This window comes from Cetorhinus maximus, chromosome 28 (assembly GCF_964194155.1).
Source record: "Cetorhinus maximus chromosome 28, sCetMax3.hap1.1, whole genome shotgun sequence".
NCBI classification, from domain to species: Eukaryota; Metazoa; Chordata; class Chondrichthyes; order Lamniformes; family Cetorhinidae; genus Cetorhinus; species Cetorhinus maximus.
Window position 1 is genome coordinate 6,389,203 of NC_135906.1, and position 19,066 is coordinate 6,408,268.

General features: G+C 43.5%; 1 protein-coding gene across 1 annotated transcript in view; it reads left to right on the top strand.

The window, feature by feature from the left end:
- The window catches only part of LOC144668787 (serine/threonine-protein kinase N2-like), a 171,062-nt gene that overhangs the window by 34,200 nt on the left and 117,796 nt on the right, over window positions 1–19,066 (top strand). The window contains exon 2 of the mRNA XM_078531123.1: window positions 3,392–3,692. Coding sequence (XP_078387249.1) covers window positions 3,392–3,692 — 301 coding nt within the window. The remainder of the gene's footprint in view (window positions 1–3,391; window positions 3,693–19,066) is intronic.

Genomic DNA, 19,066 nt, shown 5'->3' on the forward strand with positions numbered 1-19,066 from the left:
TCAGCGGGAATAACCAAGGGACCAGATTTCACTTTTTAATACTTTTACTGTAACAAGCAATCTAAAGTCAGCATAGATCAAACATTAAATAATGGACAACTGATACATCAAATAAATTACCTAATGCAACTGGAGGAGCTTCAGAAGGAACTTCAAGAAGACAGCTCACCACCACCTTTCCCAAAGGCAACTAGGGATGGGCAATAAATGCTGGCCAAGCCTGCAGCGCCCACATCCCATGTGCAGAAAGAAATAATGCCTTAAATGCTTTACTTTACACCATGCTTCTGATAGATAAGTAGCATAAAAGTGGTCCCAAGATCACTCCCTGCTCTTAAACAGAGGTTCACCTCTTCCGGCCGTGCCAGGTCGAAACCTCCAGTGTCCGTCGACACTCGTTCCTCTCTGCTTGAGTTTTCTGGATGTGATTACAACCAGCAAGGCACACCTTGTAAATCCCGGTTCCCCAAATCTTCACGAGCCCCATATGTCCTATTATCTTTGTTTTGAAAAGAAACTAAAGCTTTAAAAGCATCCTGCTTGGTCTTCAACGTGAGCAGTTTTCCCTGGTTCTCCACAGGAGCAGCTTTTTTCCTCTGCTCTGTGAGCTGTGTGAAAAGATGCTAAAACTGCCACTCAACGCGTCAATAAGTTTCAATTTGAGTTTCTTCCCCCATGACAACCTGAGATCATGTGGGCATTTCTCCAAACTGAAGTGTTTACCAGTAATTTGCCATCCTCTTTTTTGAGAAGTATCTATTTTACTTCGAGTTAAAGGGACACTTTAAAGCATAGTCGTTTAGTAAATTTCAGCGTTCATGACACTTTGTATTCACTACTCCTGCAAATTGGCGTCGTCTGCAAATTTTAAAATTGAACGTCCGTTTCCCATCCAATTTATTTGTGTAACTGGTGCATCTCATTGATCTCAGCACCGATCCTTGTGGAATACTCCCCACCATTTTCCAATCTCAGTAACTACCTTTAACTCTTCCTCTGTTTTCAATTTTAAAGCTACTTGTCCATTCTGCTACTTGTCCCTGACTCTACATGCTCTGACCTTAGTCACCACCACCTTCTCAAGAGCAACTAGGGACGGTCAATAAATGCTGGCCTAGCCAGTGATGCCCATTTCTCCTGAATGAATAAAAAAAAATCCTACTACGTGGGACTTTAACGAAAGCCTTTTGGAAATCCAAATATATCGTGTCTACTGCATTATCCTTCTCTCCCTATTCAGTGAGGTTGATTAAAGCATAAACTCCTTTGGATTCTGTGCTATTATATTTTCAGTTTCTAGATGTTTTTCTGGTGTAAAGACCCTTTCCTACCATTGATGTGGAGCTGATTGGTCTCATATTCCCTGGATTTGTTCTATCATGTTAGCTATCCACCAGTCCTCTTGCATCATTCCTGTTTCTAATGAATTTATATAAATGTAACAGTGCCTCTCCCTGACGACTTTGAATATACATGGGATGTAATCTGTCCGAACCAGGACTTTAACCCTCTTTTAAATTTGATTATTTTATTAATTATCTCCCCTACCACTCCTTTCTTTCTTAACTGCCTTTAAATCTTTTTTGAGCTCTTAAAATGTTTCGTCTGTCATGTTATTTTCTTTGGTAAATATCGAGGCAAAGTAATTATCTAATACTTCTACCGTTTTGCCGTCCTTTCATGTGAGTTTATCGCGTGCATTCCTTAGTAACCCTGACCCTAACCTGATTTTTATAGCTTTACTTGTAGAATCCTTTACTATTTATTTTGTATTCAGTGATAATTTTGTTTTGTGGTTTCATCTTTTCCTCTTAATTGTTTTTTGATTTCTTTCCTAACTTTTCATATTCACTTTTGACATCTCCTTTTGTCTGTGTACTTAGTGTCTGCCTTTTTCTTTAGTTTCTTAATCATCCTTGGTTATGCCACTTCTGGTCATTTTATTCTTTCTAGTTTAAATGTTTTGCATTGCATTCCTCCTCTGATGCCATCCATCCATAATAATCCTAATTATCAGATGCTTGACTCCAGCCATTCTATTCCGCTGTATCTCCTGCATTAGATGCCGGAGTGTCCAAAGCTCACACTCCAGCTCAAAGACTCAAACCAGCAATATTTACTGCAGATGTGCAATCCTGGACAGCCTCACTGTCCACAGACTCCCACATAATACAATCACAACATACAACCTGGACTAACCTTCCTTTATTTGTTAATTATCAGTAGTTTGTGTTTAGAATCAATAGAATTTCAGGTATACAAATTGTCGTTTGGTAGTACTGAACTTGAGTATTGCTGAAAAAAGAGACATACTGTCGAAGGTTTTCATCTTGCACTCATCAGGACAATCGCAAGAATGCCAAATTTCAAAGGGAGCAACAATTTATACTGTTTACTACTCGCTTCTCATGCAGTATAAATTGTTGTTCCCTTTACAATTTGTATTCTTTTCCTGTTATTTGTTCATGGGATGTGGGCGCTGCTGGCTGGGCCAGCATTTATTGCCCATCCCTAATTGCCCTTGAGAAGGTGGTGGTGAGCTGCCTTCTTGAACTGCTGCAGCCCATGTGGTGTTGGTTCACCCTCGGTGCTGTTAGGGAGCAGAGCTCCAGGATTTTGCAATTGTCCCGATGACTGCAAGATGAAAAGCTTTGCGAGCATGTCTCCCTTTTCAGCAATACAATAGAATTTTTTGAGGTCTATTATTAATTTGCTGATGGATTAGTTTGATTTGAAAATAATTGGTCATTAATTCCTTATTATTTATGCATGGTATTTAAGGGAACTTGGATCTGCTTACAGTTGGCTTTCTCTGCCTGGTTTATTTTATCTCCTTGGATCGATTTGTATTAACTTCCTGCTGTACTCTGAAAGGCCTTCTGTTCCCCTAGCCCAGTGCTTCCCAAACCTTTTCCCACTGTGACCCTGTTTTGATGCTTGAAAATTGGTGCTACCAAGACTTAGAGCAGGTGGGGTGGGGGGGTGGGGAGGGAATTGTTGAGTGGGGGCCAATGGTTTTGTCCACAACCATTTTGAAGGCTCTGGGGTCTTGAAACTAAGAATTGTGCACGCGCTTGTAATGGAATCTCCACTAATCCCATTCCTGTCCCACCAGAGTCTCTGCTCGATGGTTGCTATTGCTGCCTTGGAGCTTGTGACCCCAAATGATCATCCCATGACCCCAGTGGGGGTAGCGACCCATCATTTGGGAACCCCTACCCTAGCAATTGACTTCCTGATGAGAACTGCATTGCTACGCTTCATTGCTACACTTCCCTGTACAATCCTTCACTCAATATTGAATATTACTGTGACTATGTCACATTGCTGTGTGAATGCAAACAAACTGTGTTGATTTTTCTGCCAACGACTTGCTTTGGTTTCCCTACAGAGTGACCCTGGAAGTTTTCCCATTTTCGAGCAGCTTGGATTGGACCAGAGCTCGGATTTCTCAGACACGTCATTCCAGCAGAAACTGGACGAAGCCAAAGAGCAGGTTAAACGGGAGATCAGGAGAGAATTGAAGATAAAGGAAGGTGCAGAGAACCTGCGAAAAGTCACCACTGACAAAAAAAACCTGTCCAATGTGGAACATGTCCTGAAAAACTCCAATCGAAAGCTGGAGGAGTTACATGAGCAACTGCAGGACCTAAACGCGCACATTGTAGTGAAGGACCCTGAGGAACTGCAAGGTAATTGCTGGAATGTTTATTCTATCTATATAATAGGTAAACACAGGCAATACGTCAAAAGTAATCTGCATCTCGGCTGTGGGAATGCCAATATGTAACCAGTAGCCTTGGGTCAAGCTGCTCGATTATGGTTCCAACCCCATTGAAATGAATGGAACTGCTCGAGTACAAAGATAGCATCAAATGAACAACTTAAGCCTCCATTGGTGAGAAGCTCCTTTAAAGTAGGAAATGCTGTTTTGATTTTATCTTACTGAGATGGAGGGGGTACTTGGAGTGGAATGTGCCCCCGCCCCCTCAGTAAAAAAAGGTGAGACAAGACAGACAGTTTAACATTTGTGGTGAAGAAGCTTTGAGATAATTGCCCATAACTTCAACGCTCCCCAGCATCGGATTTGGGGGGTACCCCAAAGACGCGTTAGGGAATCTCTCTGGGAAGTTCCCAGGTAAGGGTTTGCACGGCAATTGGCCAGAAGTGCCCACTTCCTCTGGAGAATTGCGCTGCGCTGGGAACCATCCGACAATGCAATTTAAATTGCAAGCTTCAGATGGTTCCGTCGGGGCTATACCAATAGTAACTCAGAAAAGAGTTAGAAGAATTAAAACCTCTTCTAACTTCTGAGTAATTATTGTAAAGACCCAGACGGACCCCATGGGACTGCCCCACACTGCCGAGCCCCTCCTCCGATGGGACTCTCCCCATCATCCTCCCCAGACCTTGGACCCTCCAAACAACCCCCACCGCCCTTCAAACCTGGACCCCTCCAAACACCCCCCCGAATCTGGACCCCCACCCCCCCCCCCCCAAACCTTGAACCCCCCGACCTTGGGCACCCTCCCCCTCACTACCTCAGCCCCCTCCCGCCCCGGATCTCCAAACCCACCCCTTCCGCAGACTTCTGATCCCCACCCACTGAACACCCCGTACACCCCCCCCGAATCCTATCCATTTGCCTTTGACACATACCTTCCCACCTAGCATGGATTGAGGATTGGTTAACACACACAAGACAGAGTGTCGGCATTAATGGGTCTTTTTCAGGTTGGATAGACGTAACTAGTGGAGTGCCACAAGGTTCAGTCTTAGGGTCTCAATTATTTACTGTCTATATTAATGACTTGGAGGAGGGGGCAGACTGTAATGTATCCAAATTTGTTGCTGATACTAAAATAGGTGGGAGGGCACGTTGTGATGAGGACATAAGGAATCTGCAAGGGGATATATATAGGCTGAGCGAGTGGGCAAAACTTGGCAGATGGAGTTTAATGTAGGAAAATGTGAGGTAATGCACTTTGGTAGGGAGAATCAAAAGGCAGACTATTATTTAAATGGAGAGAGACTCCAAAAAAGTGCAGCACAGAGGGATCTGGGTGTTCTTGTGCATGAAACACAAAAAGTTAGCATGCAGGTGCAGCTAGTAATTAATAAGCCAAATGGAACTTTGGCCTGTATTGCTAGGGGATTGGAGTTTAAAAACAGGGAAGCCTTGTTACAACTGTGCAGGGTGTTGGTGAGGCTGCACCTGGAGAACTGTGTACAGTTTAGGTCCCTGTATTTAAGAAAGGATATACTGGCTTTGGAGGCAGTTCAAAAGAGATTCACTCGGATGATTCCTGGGATGAAGAGGTTCCCTTGGGGCCTGGGACAGATCAGCCATGATCTTATTGAATGGCGGGGCAGGCTGGATCTAGACTTCGCTGGGGCCTGTGAAGAGTCTTTCAATGCAGGCTCCAAGCAGCTCCAGCGAACAGAAGTGTCAACGTTATTTTCAAGACCAGGTAAGTAGATATTTAGTTCTCCTAATTTCTGCAGGCCAGCACTTTCTGACGCTAGTCTGAGGTTACGGCCCAATAATCTGGGTTTAAATTAATCGTCACATAAATGACAACCAACATAGGTTTGATAGGGACAAATTGTGTTTGACTAACTTAACTGAATTCTTTGGTGAATTAATGGAGAGGATTGAAGAGTGCAGTGATATTGGTGTTTTGTGAATGGACTTTCAAAAGAGAATTGATAAAGTACCACATAACAAACTTATTAGCAAATTTGAAGCCCATAAGCTTAAAAGGGCAATAGTAGAGTGGATTTGAAATTGCTTAAGAGAGTAGGGAGTAGCCGTGAATGGTTGTTTCTCAGACTAGAGGGACGCGTAGGATAGATGCTGTTATCTGCACCTCGGAGTGTGAGCCCCAAAGGTTGTGTTGCCTTCCTGGTGCCAGGGCTAATGACATTTCCTTGGGGCTGGGGAGCAACTTGGAGTGGGAAGGGAAAGACTCAGCTGTCGTGGTCCATGTAAGCAGGTACGGCTAAGAAAGAGTTCTGCTGAGTGACTATGGGCAGCTAGGGGCTAAATTAAAAAGCAGAACCACAACGGTAATAATCTCTGAATTACAACCTGACCCATGAACAAATTGGCATAGGGTAAATAAAAGCCGAGAGTTGAATGCATGGCTCCAAGATTAGTGAGGGGAAAATGGGTTTCAATTCATGGGGCTCTGGTGCCAGTCCTAGGGAAAAAGAGAGTTGTACTGTTGGCATGGGCTTCACTTGAACTGTGCTGGGATCCTAGTGAATTGGATAACTAGAGCTGTAGAGAGGGCTTTAAACTAAATAGTGGATTGGGGGGGATGTGAGGTTCAGTTGAGGGAAATTTAGAATGCTAAAGACAAGGTAATAGTGCAGGATAGTGATACAGGTAATGATAACTAGCACATGACCGGAAGGAACAGAGCATACCAACATAAGAGTGGGGAAAAAATTGTGAAAATATAAATTTAAAGGCCCTTTATCTGAGTAGATACAGTATTTGTAACAAGATGGATGATTTGATAGCACAAATAGAAATAAATGGGTATGATATGATAGCCATTACAAAGTTGTATTGCAAGGTGACCAAAGCTAGGAACTGAATATTCAAGGTTATTTGACATTTAAAAAGGATAGGAAGAAAGGAAAAGGAGGTAGAATAGCTCTGTTAATGAAGGATGAGATTAGTACAGTAGTGAGAAATGATCTTGGCTCAGAAGATTAGGATGTAGAATCAATTTGAGTGGAGAAAAGAAATACCAAGGGAAATAAGTTAATGATGGAAGTAATTATAGGCCCCCTGACAGTACATACACTGTAGGATAGAGTATAAATAAAACACTGGGAGATTGTAAGAAAGGTACTGCAATAATCGTGCATGATTTTAATCTTCACATAGATTGGACAAATCAAATTGGTAAAGTAGCCTTGAGGACATGTTCATAGAATGTATTCAGGACAGTTTCTTAGAACAATACATGTTGGAACAACAAGGAAACAGACTATTTTAGATCTGGTAATATGCAATGACATAGGATGTATTAATGATCTCACAGTGAAGGATTCATAGGGGAGAGTGATCATAACATGAATTTCACATTCAGTTTGAGGGAGAGGAACATGGGTCTCAAACTAGTGTCTTACATTTAAATAAAGGCAGTTGCAAAGGTAGAGGACGGAGTTGGCTAAAGTAGTTTGGGAAAGTAGGTTAAAAGGTAAGGTGGTAGATGAATAGCAGCAGATATTTAAGGAGATATTTCATAATTCTCAACAAAGATATATTTAATTGGGAAAGAAAGACTCAGTGAGGAGGATGAACCATCTGTGGCTACCTAAGCAAGTTAAGGATGGTGCCAAATTGAAAGAAAAGGCATGCAATGCTGCAAAGATTAGTTGTAAGCCAGAAGATTGGGAACATTTTTAAAACCAGTAAAGCATGTCTAGATAAAGAGAAGACATTAGAATGAGAGGAAACTAACAAGAAATATTAAAAGACAGCAAGAGCTACAAGTATATGAAAAGGAAGAGAGTCCCTTAGATGATAAGACTTAATAGGGAATTAATAGTGGGAAACAAGGAAATGAAAGACTTTGAACAAGTATTTTTAATCAGACCCCACCACTGAACATCAAGCCATTGTTTCCAGGACTGTCACTATCATCTCCTCTGGAGATCTTCCTCCCACTCCCTGATAGTCGCCCAACCTCGGACGGCCCGATTCTATCTCCTACCCAAAATCCACAAACAGAACTGTCCTGGCAGACCGATCGTGTCAGCCTGTTCCTGCCCCACGGAACTCATTTCTCGTTATCTTGACTCCCTTTTCTCTCCCCTTGTCCAGTCCCTTCCCACCTACATCCGTGATTCCTCTGACACCTTACGTCACATCAACAATTTCCAGTTCCCTGGCCCCAACCGCTTCCTCTTCACCATGGACGTCCAATCCCTCTACACCTCCATCCCCCACCAGGATGGTCTGAGGGCCCTTAGCTTCTTCCTTGAACAGAGGCCCGAACAATCCCCATCCACCACTACTCTCCTCCGTCTGGCTGAACTTGTTCTCACACTGAACAATTTCTCCTTTAACTCCTCTCACTTCCTCCAAATAAAAGGTGTGGCTATGGGTACCTGCATGGGCCCCAGCTATGCCTGTCTCTTTATGGGGTATGTGGAATATTCCTTGTTCCAGTCCTACTCCGGTCCCCTTCCACAACTCTTTCTCCGGTACATCGATGATTACTTCGGTGCTGTTTCATGCTCTCGTCGGGACCTGGAAAAATTTATTAATTTTGCTTCCAATCTCCACCCCTCCATCATTTTCACATGGTCCATCTCTGACACTTCCCTTCCCTTCCTTGACCTCTCTGTCTCAATTTCTGATGATAGACTGTCCACCAATATCCATTACAAGCCTACCGACTCCCACAGCTACCTCGACTACAGCTTCTCACACCCCGCTTCCTGTAAGGACTCCATCCCATTCTCTCAGTTCCTTCGCCTCCGTCGCATCTGTTCTGATGGTGCCACTTTCAAAAACAGTTTCTCTGACATGTCTTCCTTCTTCCTTAACCGAGGCTTTCCACCCACGGTGGTTGACAGGGCCCTCAACCGTGTCCGGCCCATCTCCCGCGCATCCACCCTCACGCCTTCTCCTCCCTCCCAGAAACATGATAGGGTCCCCCTTGTCCTCACTTATCACCCCACTAGCCTCCGCATTCAAAGGATCATCCTCCGCCATTTCCGCCAACTCCAGCATGATGCCACCACCAAACACATCTTCCCTTCCCCCCCCCCCCCCGGCGGCATTCCGTAGGGATCACCCTGGTCCACTCCTCCATCACCCCCTACTCCTCAACCCCCACCAACGGCACCACCCCATGCCCACGCAGAAGATGCAACACCTGCCCCTTCACTTCCTCTCTCCTCACCGTCCAAGGGCCCAAACACTCCTTTCAAGTGAAGCAGCATTTCACTTGCATTTCCCCTAACTTAGTCTACTGCATTCGTTGCTCCCAATGCGGTCTCCTCTACATTGGAGAGACCAAACGTAAACTGGGCGACCGCTTTGCAGAACACCTGCGGTCTGTCTGCAAGAAAGACCCAAACCTCCCTGTTGCTTGCCATTTTAACACGCCACCCTGCTCTCTTGCCCACATGTCTGTCCTTGGCTTGCTGCATTGTTCCAGTGAAGCCCAACGCAAACTGGAGGAACAGCACCTCATCTTCCGACTAGGCACTTTACAGCCTTCCGGGCTGAATATTGAATTCAACAACTTTAGATCTTAAACTCCCTCTCCCATCCCCACCCCCTTTCCGTTTCTTCCCCCTCCCTTTTGTTTTTTCCAATAATTTATATAGATTTTTCTTTTCCCACCTATTTCCATTATTTTTAAATCTATAACTGTAATACCCTGTCAGTCTTTCCACCCCGCCCCCACTAGAGCTGTACCTTGAGTGTCCTGCCATCCATTCTTAATTAGCACATTTTCTTAGATAATATCACCACCTTCAACACCTCTTGTTCCTTTTGTCTGTGACATCTTTTGATTATCTGCTCCTATCACTGCTTGCTTATCCCTACAACCACCCCTCCCCACCCCCAACTTCTCTCCACCCCCCCCCACCTTAAACCAGCTTATATTTCACCCTTCTCCTAACTTTACTCAGTTCTGCGGAAGGGTCATGAGGACTCGAAACGTCAACTCTTTTCTTCTCCGCTGATGCTGCCAGACCTGCTGAGTTTTTCCAGGTAATTCTGTTTTTGTTTTGGATTTCCAGCATCCGCAGTAGTTTTTTGTTTTTTTTGTTTTTAATCTGTCTTCATGATGGAAGACACTAAAAGCTCACCAATAATATAAAATCCAGGGGCAAAAGGGAAGGAGGATCTTAAAAAAAGCATTATTACTAGAGAAAAAAATACCGCGAAAACTAATGAAACTAAAGGCTGACAAGACCCGTGGACCTGAAGGCCTACATCCTACTGTCTTAAAAGAAATGTCTACAGAAATAGTGGATATATGGGCTGCAATGTTCCAAAATTCCCTTGATTCTGGAAAGGTCCCTCTGCAATGGAAAACTGCAAATGTAATGCCTATATTCAAGAAAGAAGGGAGGCAGAAAGCAGGAAACTATTGGTCAGTTAGTCCAACATTTGTCATTGGAAAAATGCTTGAATCGATTATTAAGGAAGTAGTAGCAGGGTGTTTAGAAAATAATATAGTCAAGCAGTGTCACATTGTCGAGGAATGTCTGCTAACTAAACTTGAAGGTGGCTTTAAGAACTCCATCTAGCTACTGCTTGGCTCTTTGACTATGCACACGCTAAATAAATAAATAAATGTGAAAGGGAAATTCTGTTTGACCACTTCATTAGCATTCTTTGAGGATGTAACGAGCCAGGTGGGTCAAAGGGAACCAGTAGATGTAGTGTATTTGGATTTCCAAAAGGCATTCGATAAGGTCCCACATAAAAGGTTACACGAGAGGACAAGAGCAGCAGGCACATGGGAACACCACCTACAAGTCCCCCTCCAAGCCACTTACCATCCTGACTTGGGAATATATCGCCGTTCCTTCGCTGTTGCTGGTTCAAAAACCTGGAACTCCCTTCCTAACATCACTGTGGGTGTTCCTGCAACACAGGTACTGCAGCGGTTCAAGGAGGCAGCTCACCATCACCACCTCAAGGGAAATTAGGGATGGGCAATAAATGCTGGCCTAGCCAGCGATGCCCACGTCCTGTGAATGAATAACAAAAAAAACGAGCTCATGGTGTTTCTGGGTGATCTATTAGTACGGATAGAGGATTGGCCAACTAACTAGGAAACAGAGAGTAGGGATAAGTGGGACATTTTCAGGTTGGTAAACTGTAACTGGTGAGGTGCCACAGGAATCAGCGCTGGGGCCTCAACGATTTACAATCTATGTTAATGACTTGGATGAAGTGTTTGAATATAGTGTAGCCAAATCTGCTGACCATGCAAAGACAGATGAGGAAGCAAGTTGTGAGGAGGACATAGAGAATCTGCAAAGGAATATAAATAGGTTAAATAAGTGGGCAAAAATGGGCAGATGGAGTATAATGGGGGAAAATGTGCAGGCTCGAGGGGAAGAGTAGCCCACTCCTCCTAATGCTTACCTTGTGTATAGAGTGCTGCACCCAAGTGTCACTATTACAGCTGCCAATATTGTTTTTGATATATAGTAATGACTGAGGTTTGGGTACGCAGTGCATTATTTCAAAGTTCCCAGATGAGACGGAACTCAGAAAAGTAGTCAGCAGTGAGGTGGATGGTAACAAACGCCTGGAGGATGTAGACAGACTGGTGAAATAGGTGGACCTGTGCCAGATGAAATTCAGTTTGGCAGTAGGATAAATTAGATAAGCTGTTTCAAGGTGACGCAGACACAAAGGACCAAATGGCTGCTGTGCTATCAGATTCTAGAAAGTTTCTTTCCTCTAATTTCTATGGGTAAGTCATTTTGGGCCTTTTTGTTTGGAGTAAATGTTCACAAAGTATTGTCCTTGTGTGATGTTTAGAGGCGGAAAGCACTTGTTGAAATGTATCTCACCAGTACAGGATGTATCTCACCAGTACAGGATGTCAGGATGGTCTAATATTTTTCTGTTCGTAACTCATTCAAATGTTGTTTTTGATTGTTTTCTTTGTACTGGAAAGTGTTGGGGGTGGGGGTATGGCATTGGTACAAGACATTGGCCAAAGGCCAGTATGTTAATAGTTTTTTGTATATCACATGGTTATTAAAAGTAGGAGCTGGCTTGTATTTGTATCATCAGTCCAGGTGCAATTTAAAAACAATGAAAATTCATAAGAATTCCCTGAAGGCCTGTAGATGAAGGCCTGTAGATGAAGGCCTGTAGATGAAGGCCTGTAGATGAAGGCCTGTAGATGAAGGCCTGTAGATGAAGGCCTGTAGATGAAGGCCTGTAGATGAAGTCCCTTGTGCCCTTTCTTCCAGTTTAGATAACGTTATAATGGACAAAAGTAACATTCACATGGGAAACAGACAAGGAGGCTGACAGACTGTCTAGCTGCTTTCAGTCCACTACCAGTCACGTGTTATTTGCGGGGATTTTTCTTAAAAGCACATCAAAGTTTTTATTACATTCAGCACAGGGTAGGGGGAGGCAACATGATCTAGGTGAGAAAGTATTAATGAATGTGGCGTGATGAAGTTGGGTGATTGTGGAATTGAAAGTACTGATGCAGATTGATGAGTAGTGGGGCCTCTGTTGCTATTTCCTGTATTTTCTTTTCGTTCAGGGAATGTGGGCACCGCTGGCTAGGCCCATCCCTGATTGCCCTTGAGAAGGTGGTGGTGAGTCACCTTCTTGTGAACCGCTGCAGTGGTGTAGGTACACCCACATCGTGCTGTTAGGGAGTGAGTTCCAGGACTTTGACCCAATTTAGTATTGAGAATCTGTTGATTATTGAAATAAAATAAATGCTGGTTTGGAAACTACAGTCATGCGAGTGTGCCTTTATTCGTTTTGCAATTTTGTCTTCCTACGGTACAAATTGTTCATTTGGTCAACAGATCATTTATATCACTTACAAGAGCAGTGGTGCCAACACTGACCGCTGGAGGACCCTTGCACACTTCTCCCCTTAAACAGTCTGAAAAGAACTGCTCACAACTACACCCTGCTTTCTGCCCATTATGTGGTACTTTAACAAACACATTTGAGCGTCCATATAGACAACCTGCAAATTCCCACTCTCACCAGTTTCCTATCTTCACTCTAGCTAGACAACTCCTCTTAGCCATTCACCCACCTCTGTGCTGCTCAAGGTGCCTTAAATCTACTGCCTGTACCTAAAGCCCAAAGTGAACCTGCTCCAGTAGGTCCAGGATCTGCTTTGGCGGCTAATGTTTCACCTGTAGAAGCCGTTACCTTGACTCGCACCTAAGGCATGATTCGGATAGCTCTGGCTGTGGAGGGCAGGATGCTCATAGTCTTGTATTTCAGCCTTAATGAATCCTTCCAAGCAACAGCAAGATGTATACCAAGTTTTACAACCACCAGTTAATATATTCTTTCATGCATGCACTGGATAATGGTTTCTCCATTGAAAACAGACAGTAGCACAGTAAAGGACGTTGATGGCACACTTGTTCATACGGGCCCCTGTCCTTAATGCCACCCCTTTAATGATTGAAAAGGGGCTCCAAGTCAACAAGATGTGGCTGATAACATGTCCAGCAATACCCACTACCCTGACAGCCATCATTCTTTTGTTTCTTGACCTGGATCCCTATGACATTGGCACAAAGCAGAGCTGAGAAGGAAAGAGGCACATGTGGACAGAGCTTCAGAATTGCTGCAGCATGGTGCAGATGCTTGGATAGTTCGGTGTGTGGGTGGCCCAGTGTGGTCTCACCAGTAATCTCAAAGGCCCTTGTCGTCTTGCCCATTACATAACTTTGTCATCCAGAGAGGCACTTTCATTGAGCACAAGGAAGGACAGAAGACAAGTCTGTGAACCTCAGTTGCCTATATGGAAGTCTATATTTTCTGGCATTATATTAACCAGTTTGAAATAACTGCTGCAATTAAAATGCCCTCAGTCAGAAGGTCCAGACTGAAGAGTATTGAGGCAGGCTCGATTAGATGGATTCTTCACTTCACTGTTTGTGTTTCATCCTGTTTACAACCAGTCTTGCTCACATGTGTCCAGGAAAGTGGACCAATACATCATCCCCACTATTAATTCCTGCCCTACATCAACAACCGTAGATAGCAGTATATTCCTCTGCTGGTATCCTGTCCACAGAACCATAAACCCACTGTGCCTGTGCCAGACCTTGAAGCTTTTAGTCCCCCTTCCCTGTATATTCTGCATATTTTTTTCCATTTAAAGTATTTATATAGTTCCTTTTTGAAAGTTAAAATTGAATCTGCTACCACCAGCCTTTCAGACAATGCAACAACAATTTGTATCTATATAGCGACTTTCCTGTATGAAAACACTGCGAGATGCTTCACAGGAGGATTATGGAGCAAAATTGGACACTAAGTCAAAAAATGCGATATTAGGACACATGGCCAAAAGCTTGGTCAAAGAGGTAGCTTTAAGGAACACCTTAAAGGAAGAAAAAGCGATAGAGAACTGGAGAGGTTTAGAGATGGAATTCCAGAGCTTGGGGCTCAGGCAACTGAAGGCAAGGTCACCATTGGTGGAGCCAATAAAATTGGAGATGCTCATGAGACCAGCATTAGATGAGTGCAGATATGTTGGGGCTGGGTTGTGAGGCTCGGGGAGATTACAGAGAAAGGGAGGGGTGAGGCCGTTGAAGGATTCAAAAAGTGGGATGAAAATTTAAAATTCAAGGCATTGAATTCGGGCATTTGCCAGGGAGAGGGATGGAGTAGGTGACGAAGAAACGGAAATTGGAGCGGGGACTGCCCAGGACTGAATCAGACTGTTGCAACCTTGGTGTCGTATGTGATACCAAGGCGAGTTTGGAGTGGGGACTGAAGACCATGGCTTCAGTTTTCCCATGTTTAAATGGAGGAAATTTCTACTTCTCCTTAGAGAATGTTAGATAAGCCTGGTAATTCAGAGGATCGTGGAGGCAAGTCACTGAATATATTTAAGAAGGAAATAGATTTCTAGACTCTAAAGGCATCAAGGGGTATGGGGAGAGAGCAGGTGTATGGTGTTGAGATAGATGATCAGTCATGATCATATTGAATGGGGGAGCAGGCTTGAAGGGCCGAATGACCTCCTCCTCCTATTTTTCTATCTTTCTATGTTTCCCGCACTGTTCTTAGGTGGCCAACTATCTTTACAGAAGTATGGAGAGTTGCCATAGACCATTTGGCACGCATTCAAATGATGCTGTGAAATAACAATGTCAGACATTAGACTTCACTTGTGGGAGGTTCTGTAAGATCCCTCTCAGTCCTTGGAGGAGGATTTGAGCTGATCCTCCCACAGAAAGGTTTAGTACCTCGTGCTTGCCTCTCAGCCAAGGCTCTTCCTGCAACTTGTTAACGGGACATAGATGTATATGTAGATTCTGCTGTGTTGATTTGTATGTGTGCTTGTCACTGCTCAGTGAATGTTCCTGGTGTGAGCTGCTGGGGACAAAGTGGACATGGCTCTGAATTCTGCTCATCATGAGTATCAGAAGGCGAGCCTTTTCGGCTGGAGTTGGGGAATAGAAGAGGAGTTATAATGCTGCTGGGTGTATTCAATAGGCCACCAAACAGTGGGAAGGAGAGAGGAATAATTTTTTAAAAAATGTTCAAAACAACAGAGCAGTTATAATAGGAGACTTTAGTTATTCTGATATAGACTGGGGGAGAGCAGTATAAAGGAATGAAGAGGATGAGGAATTCCTGAAACATGTACAGGAGGAGAGCTGTATTGATAGGTCGGTTTCCAGCCCAGTGTGGAAAGAAGTGGTGGCTGGAGAAATGAACTGGAGCAAATGAGGCACTTCAGCGGGTCAGCACTTGGGAAATAGTGATCACAGTAACATTAGGTTTACCGGAGCTATGGAAAGATTTTTTAAAAATCAGCAGTGACCATATTCAACTGGAGACAGGCTAATTTCAGAGAGTTGGAAAGGCATCTAGCCGAGGTGGAGTTGGACAACGATTGGAGCTAAAACAGTAAATGAGTGACGAGATCTACAGGGCGGAGCGGCCCTATAGGGTGGGGACACATTCCTCTGAGGGAGAAAGGAAGGGCATCCAAAGCTAAAGTTCCTGGATGACAAAAGATACAAAGAATAAAATGAACCAGAAGAGGAGACTCAATAGAGTCGAGAGTTGAGCAGAGTGCAGAAGAGAACTAAAAGCCAAGCTGGAGGAGTGAAGAGAGTGTATGAGAAAAGATTTAAAATTATGGGCTTTATGAGAGTAGATAGGGAAAAGCCATTTCTATCAGGAGGAGGGTCAGTAACTCAGATACTTGGTAATAAAAAAGCTAGGGGAGGTGATGTGAATTTCTTTCATGTGGTGATTTGAAATTATCTAGATTGCTGTATCTGAAAAGTTGGTGGAAGATGTCAAAAGGGAATTGGATATATACTTAAATGTGCAAGGCTATGGGGAATGAGCAGGGGTGTGAGACTATGAGAGCTACTTTGGAGAGCTGACACAGGCACGATGGGCTGAATGACTTTCTTCTGTGAACCATAGAACCATAGAACACTACAGCACAGAAAACAGGCCATTCGGCCCTTCTAGTCTGTGCCAAAATATTATTCCGCTAGTCCCATTGACCTGCACCTAGTCCATAACCCTCTAGACCTCTCCCATCCATGTATCTATCTAATTTATTCTTAAAACTTAAGAGTGAGCCCACATTTACCATGTCAGATGGTAGCTCGTTCCACACTCTCACCACTCTCTGAGTGAAGAAATTCCCCCTAATGTTCCCCCTAAACCTTTCCCCTTTCACCCTAAAGCCATGTCCTCTCGTGTTTATTTCTCCTAATCTAAGTGGAAAGAGCCTACTCGCATTTACTCTTATACCCCTCACAATTTTGTAAACTTCTATCAAATCTCCCCTCATCCTTCTACGCTACAAGGAATAAAGTCCTAACCTGTTTAATCTTTCCCTGTAACTCAACTCCTTAAGACCCGGCAACATCCTAGTAAATCTTCTCTGCACTCTCTCAATCTTACTGATATCCTTCCTGTAGTTAGGCGACCAGAACTGTACACAATACTCCAAAGTTGGCCTCACCAATGTCTTATACAACCTCACCATAACATCCCAACTCCTAAACTCAATACTTTGATTTATGAAGGCCAGTATGCCAAAAGCTTTCTTAACAACCTTGTCTACCTGTGACGCCACTTTCAGGGAATTATGCTGTAAGATTCTGTGATTCATGAGAATCATGTTGGTGAAATATTCAAGTTGGTGGTGGGAGAACTGGGTGACAGCAGTCTGGGATCTCATAAAGGTGAGTCGTGTCTGACAAACTCGATTTGAGTTTTTGCTGAGAGGTTTACTGTGGTGGGGGAGGATATAAACTAATTTGGAAGTGTGTGGAGAACCAGATGGTAGTAGCAATGAGGTCAGTGGATACAGAGAGATAAACAACAGTAAAATTGGAAACATCCCAAAAGTGGCAGTATATGTATATAAGTGTTTGAAGATGGCAGGACAAGTTGATATGGAGGCATGGAGTACAAAAACAAGGTAGTTACACCAAACCTTTATAAATTACTGGTTAGGCCTCAGATGGAACATTGTGGCCAATTCTGAGCACCACATTTTAGGTTGGAGAGGATTCAGGGGGCATTGACTAGATTGGAACCTGGGATGAGGGAATTTAGATATGTGGAGCGACGAGAGAAGTTGAGATTTTCTCCTTCGAGCAAAGATGGTTAAGGAGTGAGTTAATAGAGTTCTTCAAACTCAACTTCTGATGGAGTAAATAGAGAGACAGGCTTTCCATTGGCTGGCAGCATGGTCAGTCACTGAGATTTGAGGAATTGGCAGAAGGACCGGAAAGGAGATGAGTTTTTGTTTTACAGAACAAATTGTTACGATCTTGATTGCACTTCCTGAAAGGTGGTGAAAACAGATTAAATAGTAACTCTCAAAAGGGACTTTGATAAGTATTTGAAATGAAGAAATTTGCAATGCTTTGGGAAGGGAGCAGCAGTGTAGTACTAACTGAACAGCGCTTTCCAGGAGCAGCACAGGTAGAGTGGACCCAATGACCATCCTCTCTGCTGTATGACTCCATGCAGTCTTGATACCTACACAGTTCTGCTCCGTAGCTCCTGACTGTTCTTGTATAATATTTCATGGTAGAAAAGCAGGCTGGATTATCAAAGTTCGCCAACTGTTTTTCCAAGGATTGTAGTTGACGACTCTTCCCCTACAACGGTTACAACCCTTCACAGTTGCAACAGGTATGAAATGTTGTGGAGTAATGGAGTGTTGTTGGGAGTTCGGAGTGGATTTTGTACAGCTCTGTAACAGTTGAGTGCTCAGCCCAGTAAATAAAGGAAGGATGAAATCTGTTCTGAGGCTTCAGCCTGGGAACCATTGCATAGATACGAACATACAATTTAGGAGCAGGAGTAGGCCACTCCGCCCCTCGAGCCTGCTCTGCCATTCTAGCCACTTCTTTCAACACCCGGGGATGGACCCCATCAGGACCTGGGGATTTGTCAGCCTGCAGCTCCACCTATTTACTCAGTACCACTTGTCTGGTGATTGTAATTTTCCTGAGCTCCTCCCTCCCCTTCCATTTCCTGATTTACAGCTATTTCTGAGATGTTACTTGTGTTCTCTATAATGGAGACCGATGCAAAATACCGGTTCAATTCATCTGCCATCTTCTTATTTTCCATTATTAATTCTCCAGACTTACTTTCTTTAGGACTAACGCTCACTTTAACTCTTTTCTTATTTAAATATCTATAGAAACTCTTACTATCCGTCTTTATATTTGTAGCTAGCTTCCTCTTGTACTCTAAATTTTCCCTCCTTATTAATCTTTTAGTAATTTCTTGCTGTTTTTTACATTCTGTGCAATCTTCTGACCTGCTGTTCATCCTTGCACAATTATTTGCTTTTTCTTTAAGTTTGATAATGTCTTTAACTGTTTTTAGTTAACCACAGATGGTGGGTTGCCCCCCCTCTTTGGAAGTTATCTTTCTCCTTGGAATACATCAATTCTGTTTATTCTGAAATATCCCTTTAAAGATTTGCCACTTCATCTCTATTGACCTATTTCTTAACCTCATTTGCCAGTTCACTTTAGCTAGCTGTGCTTTCATGCCTTCATAATTGCCCTTATTTAAGTTTTACTGGTTTGAGGTTCTTTCAGCTTGTTTTTGATGGGAGTGGCAACTGCAAGGTGGATTAGCTGACTAACCATGGCACTGTGGCACAGGAAGCTATGGCACAGGACCCACTCTTCTCTCCCTCAAACTGAATGTGAAATTCAATCATATTATGATCGCTGCCACCTAGGGTTGCCTTCACTATGAGGTTATTAATTAATCCTACCTCATTGCACAATACCAGGTCTAGTATAGGCTGCTCTCTGGTTGGCTCCA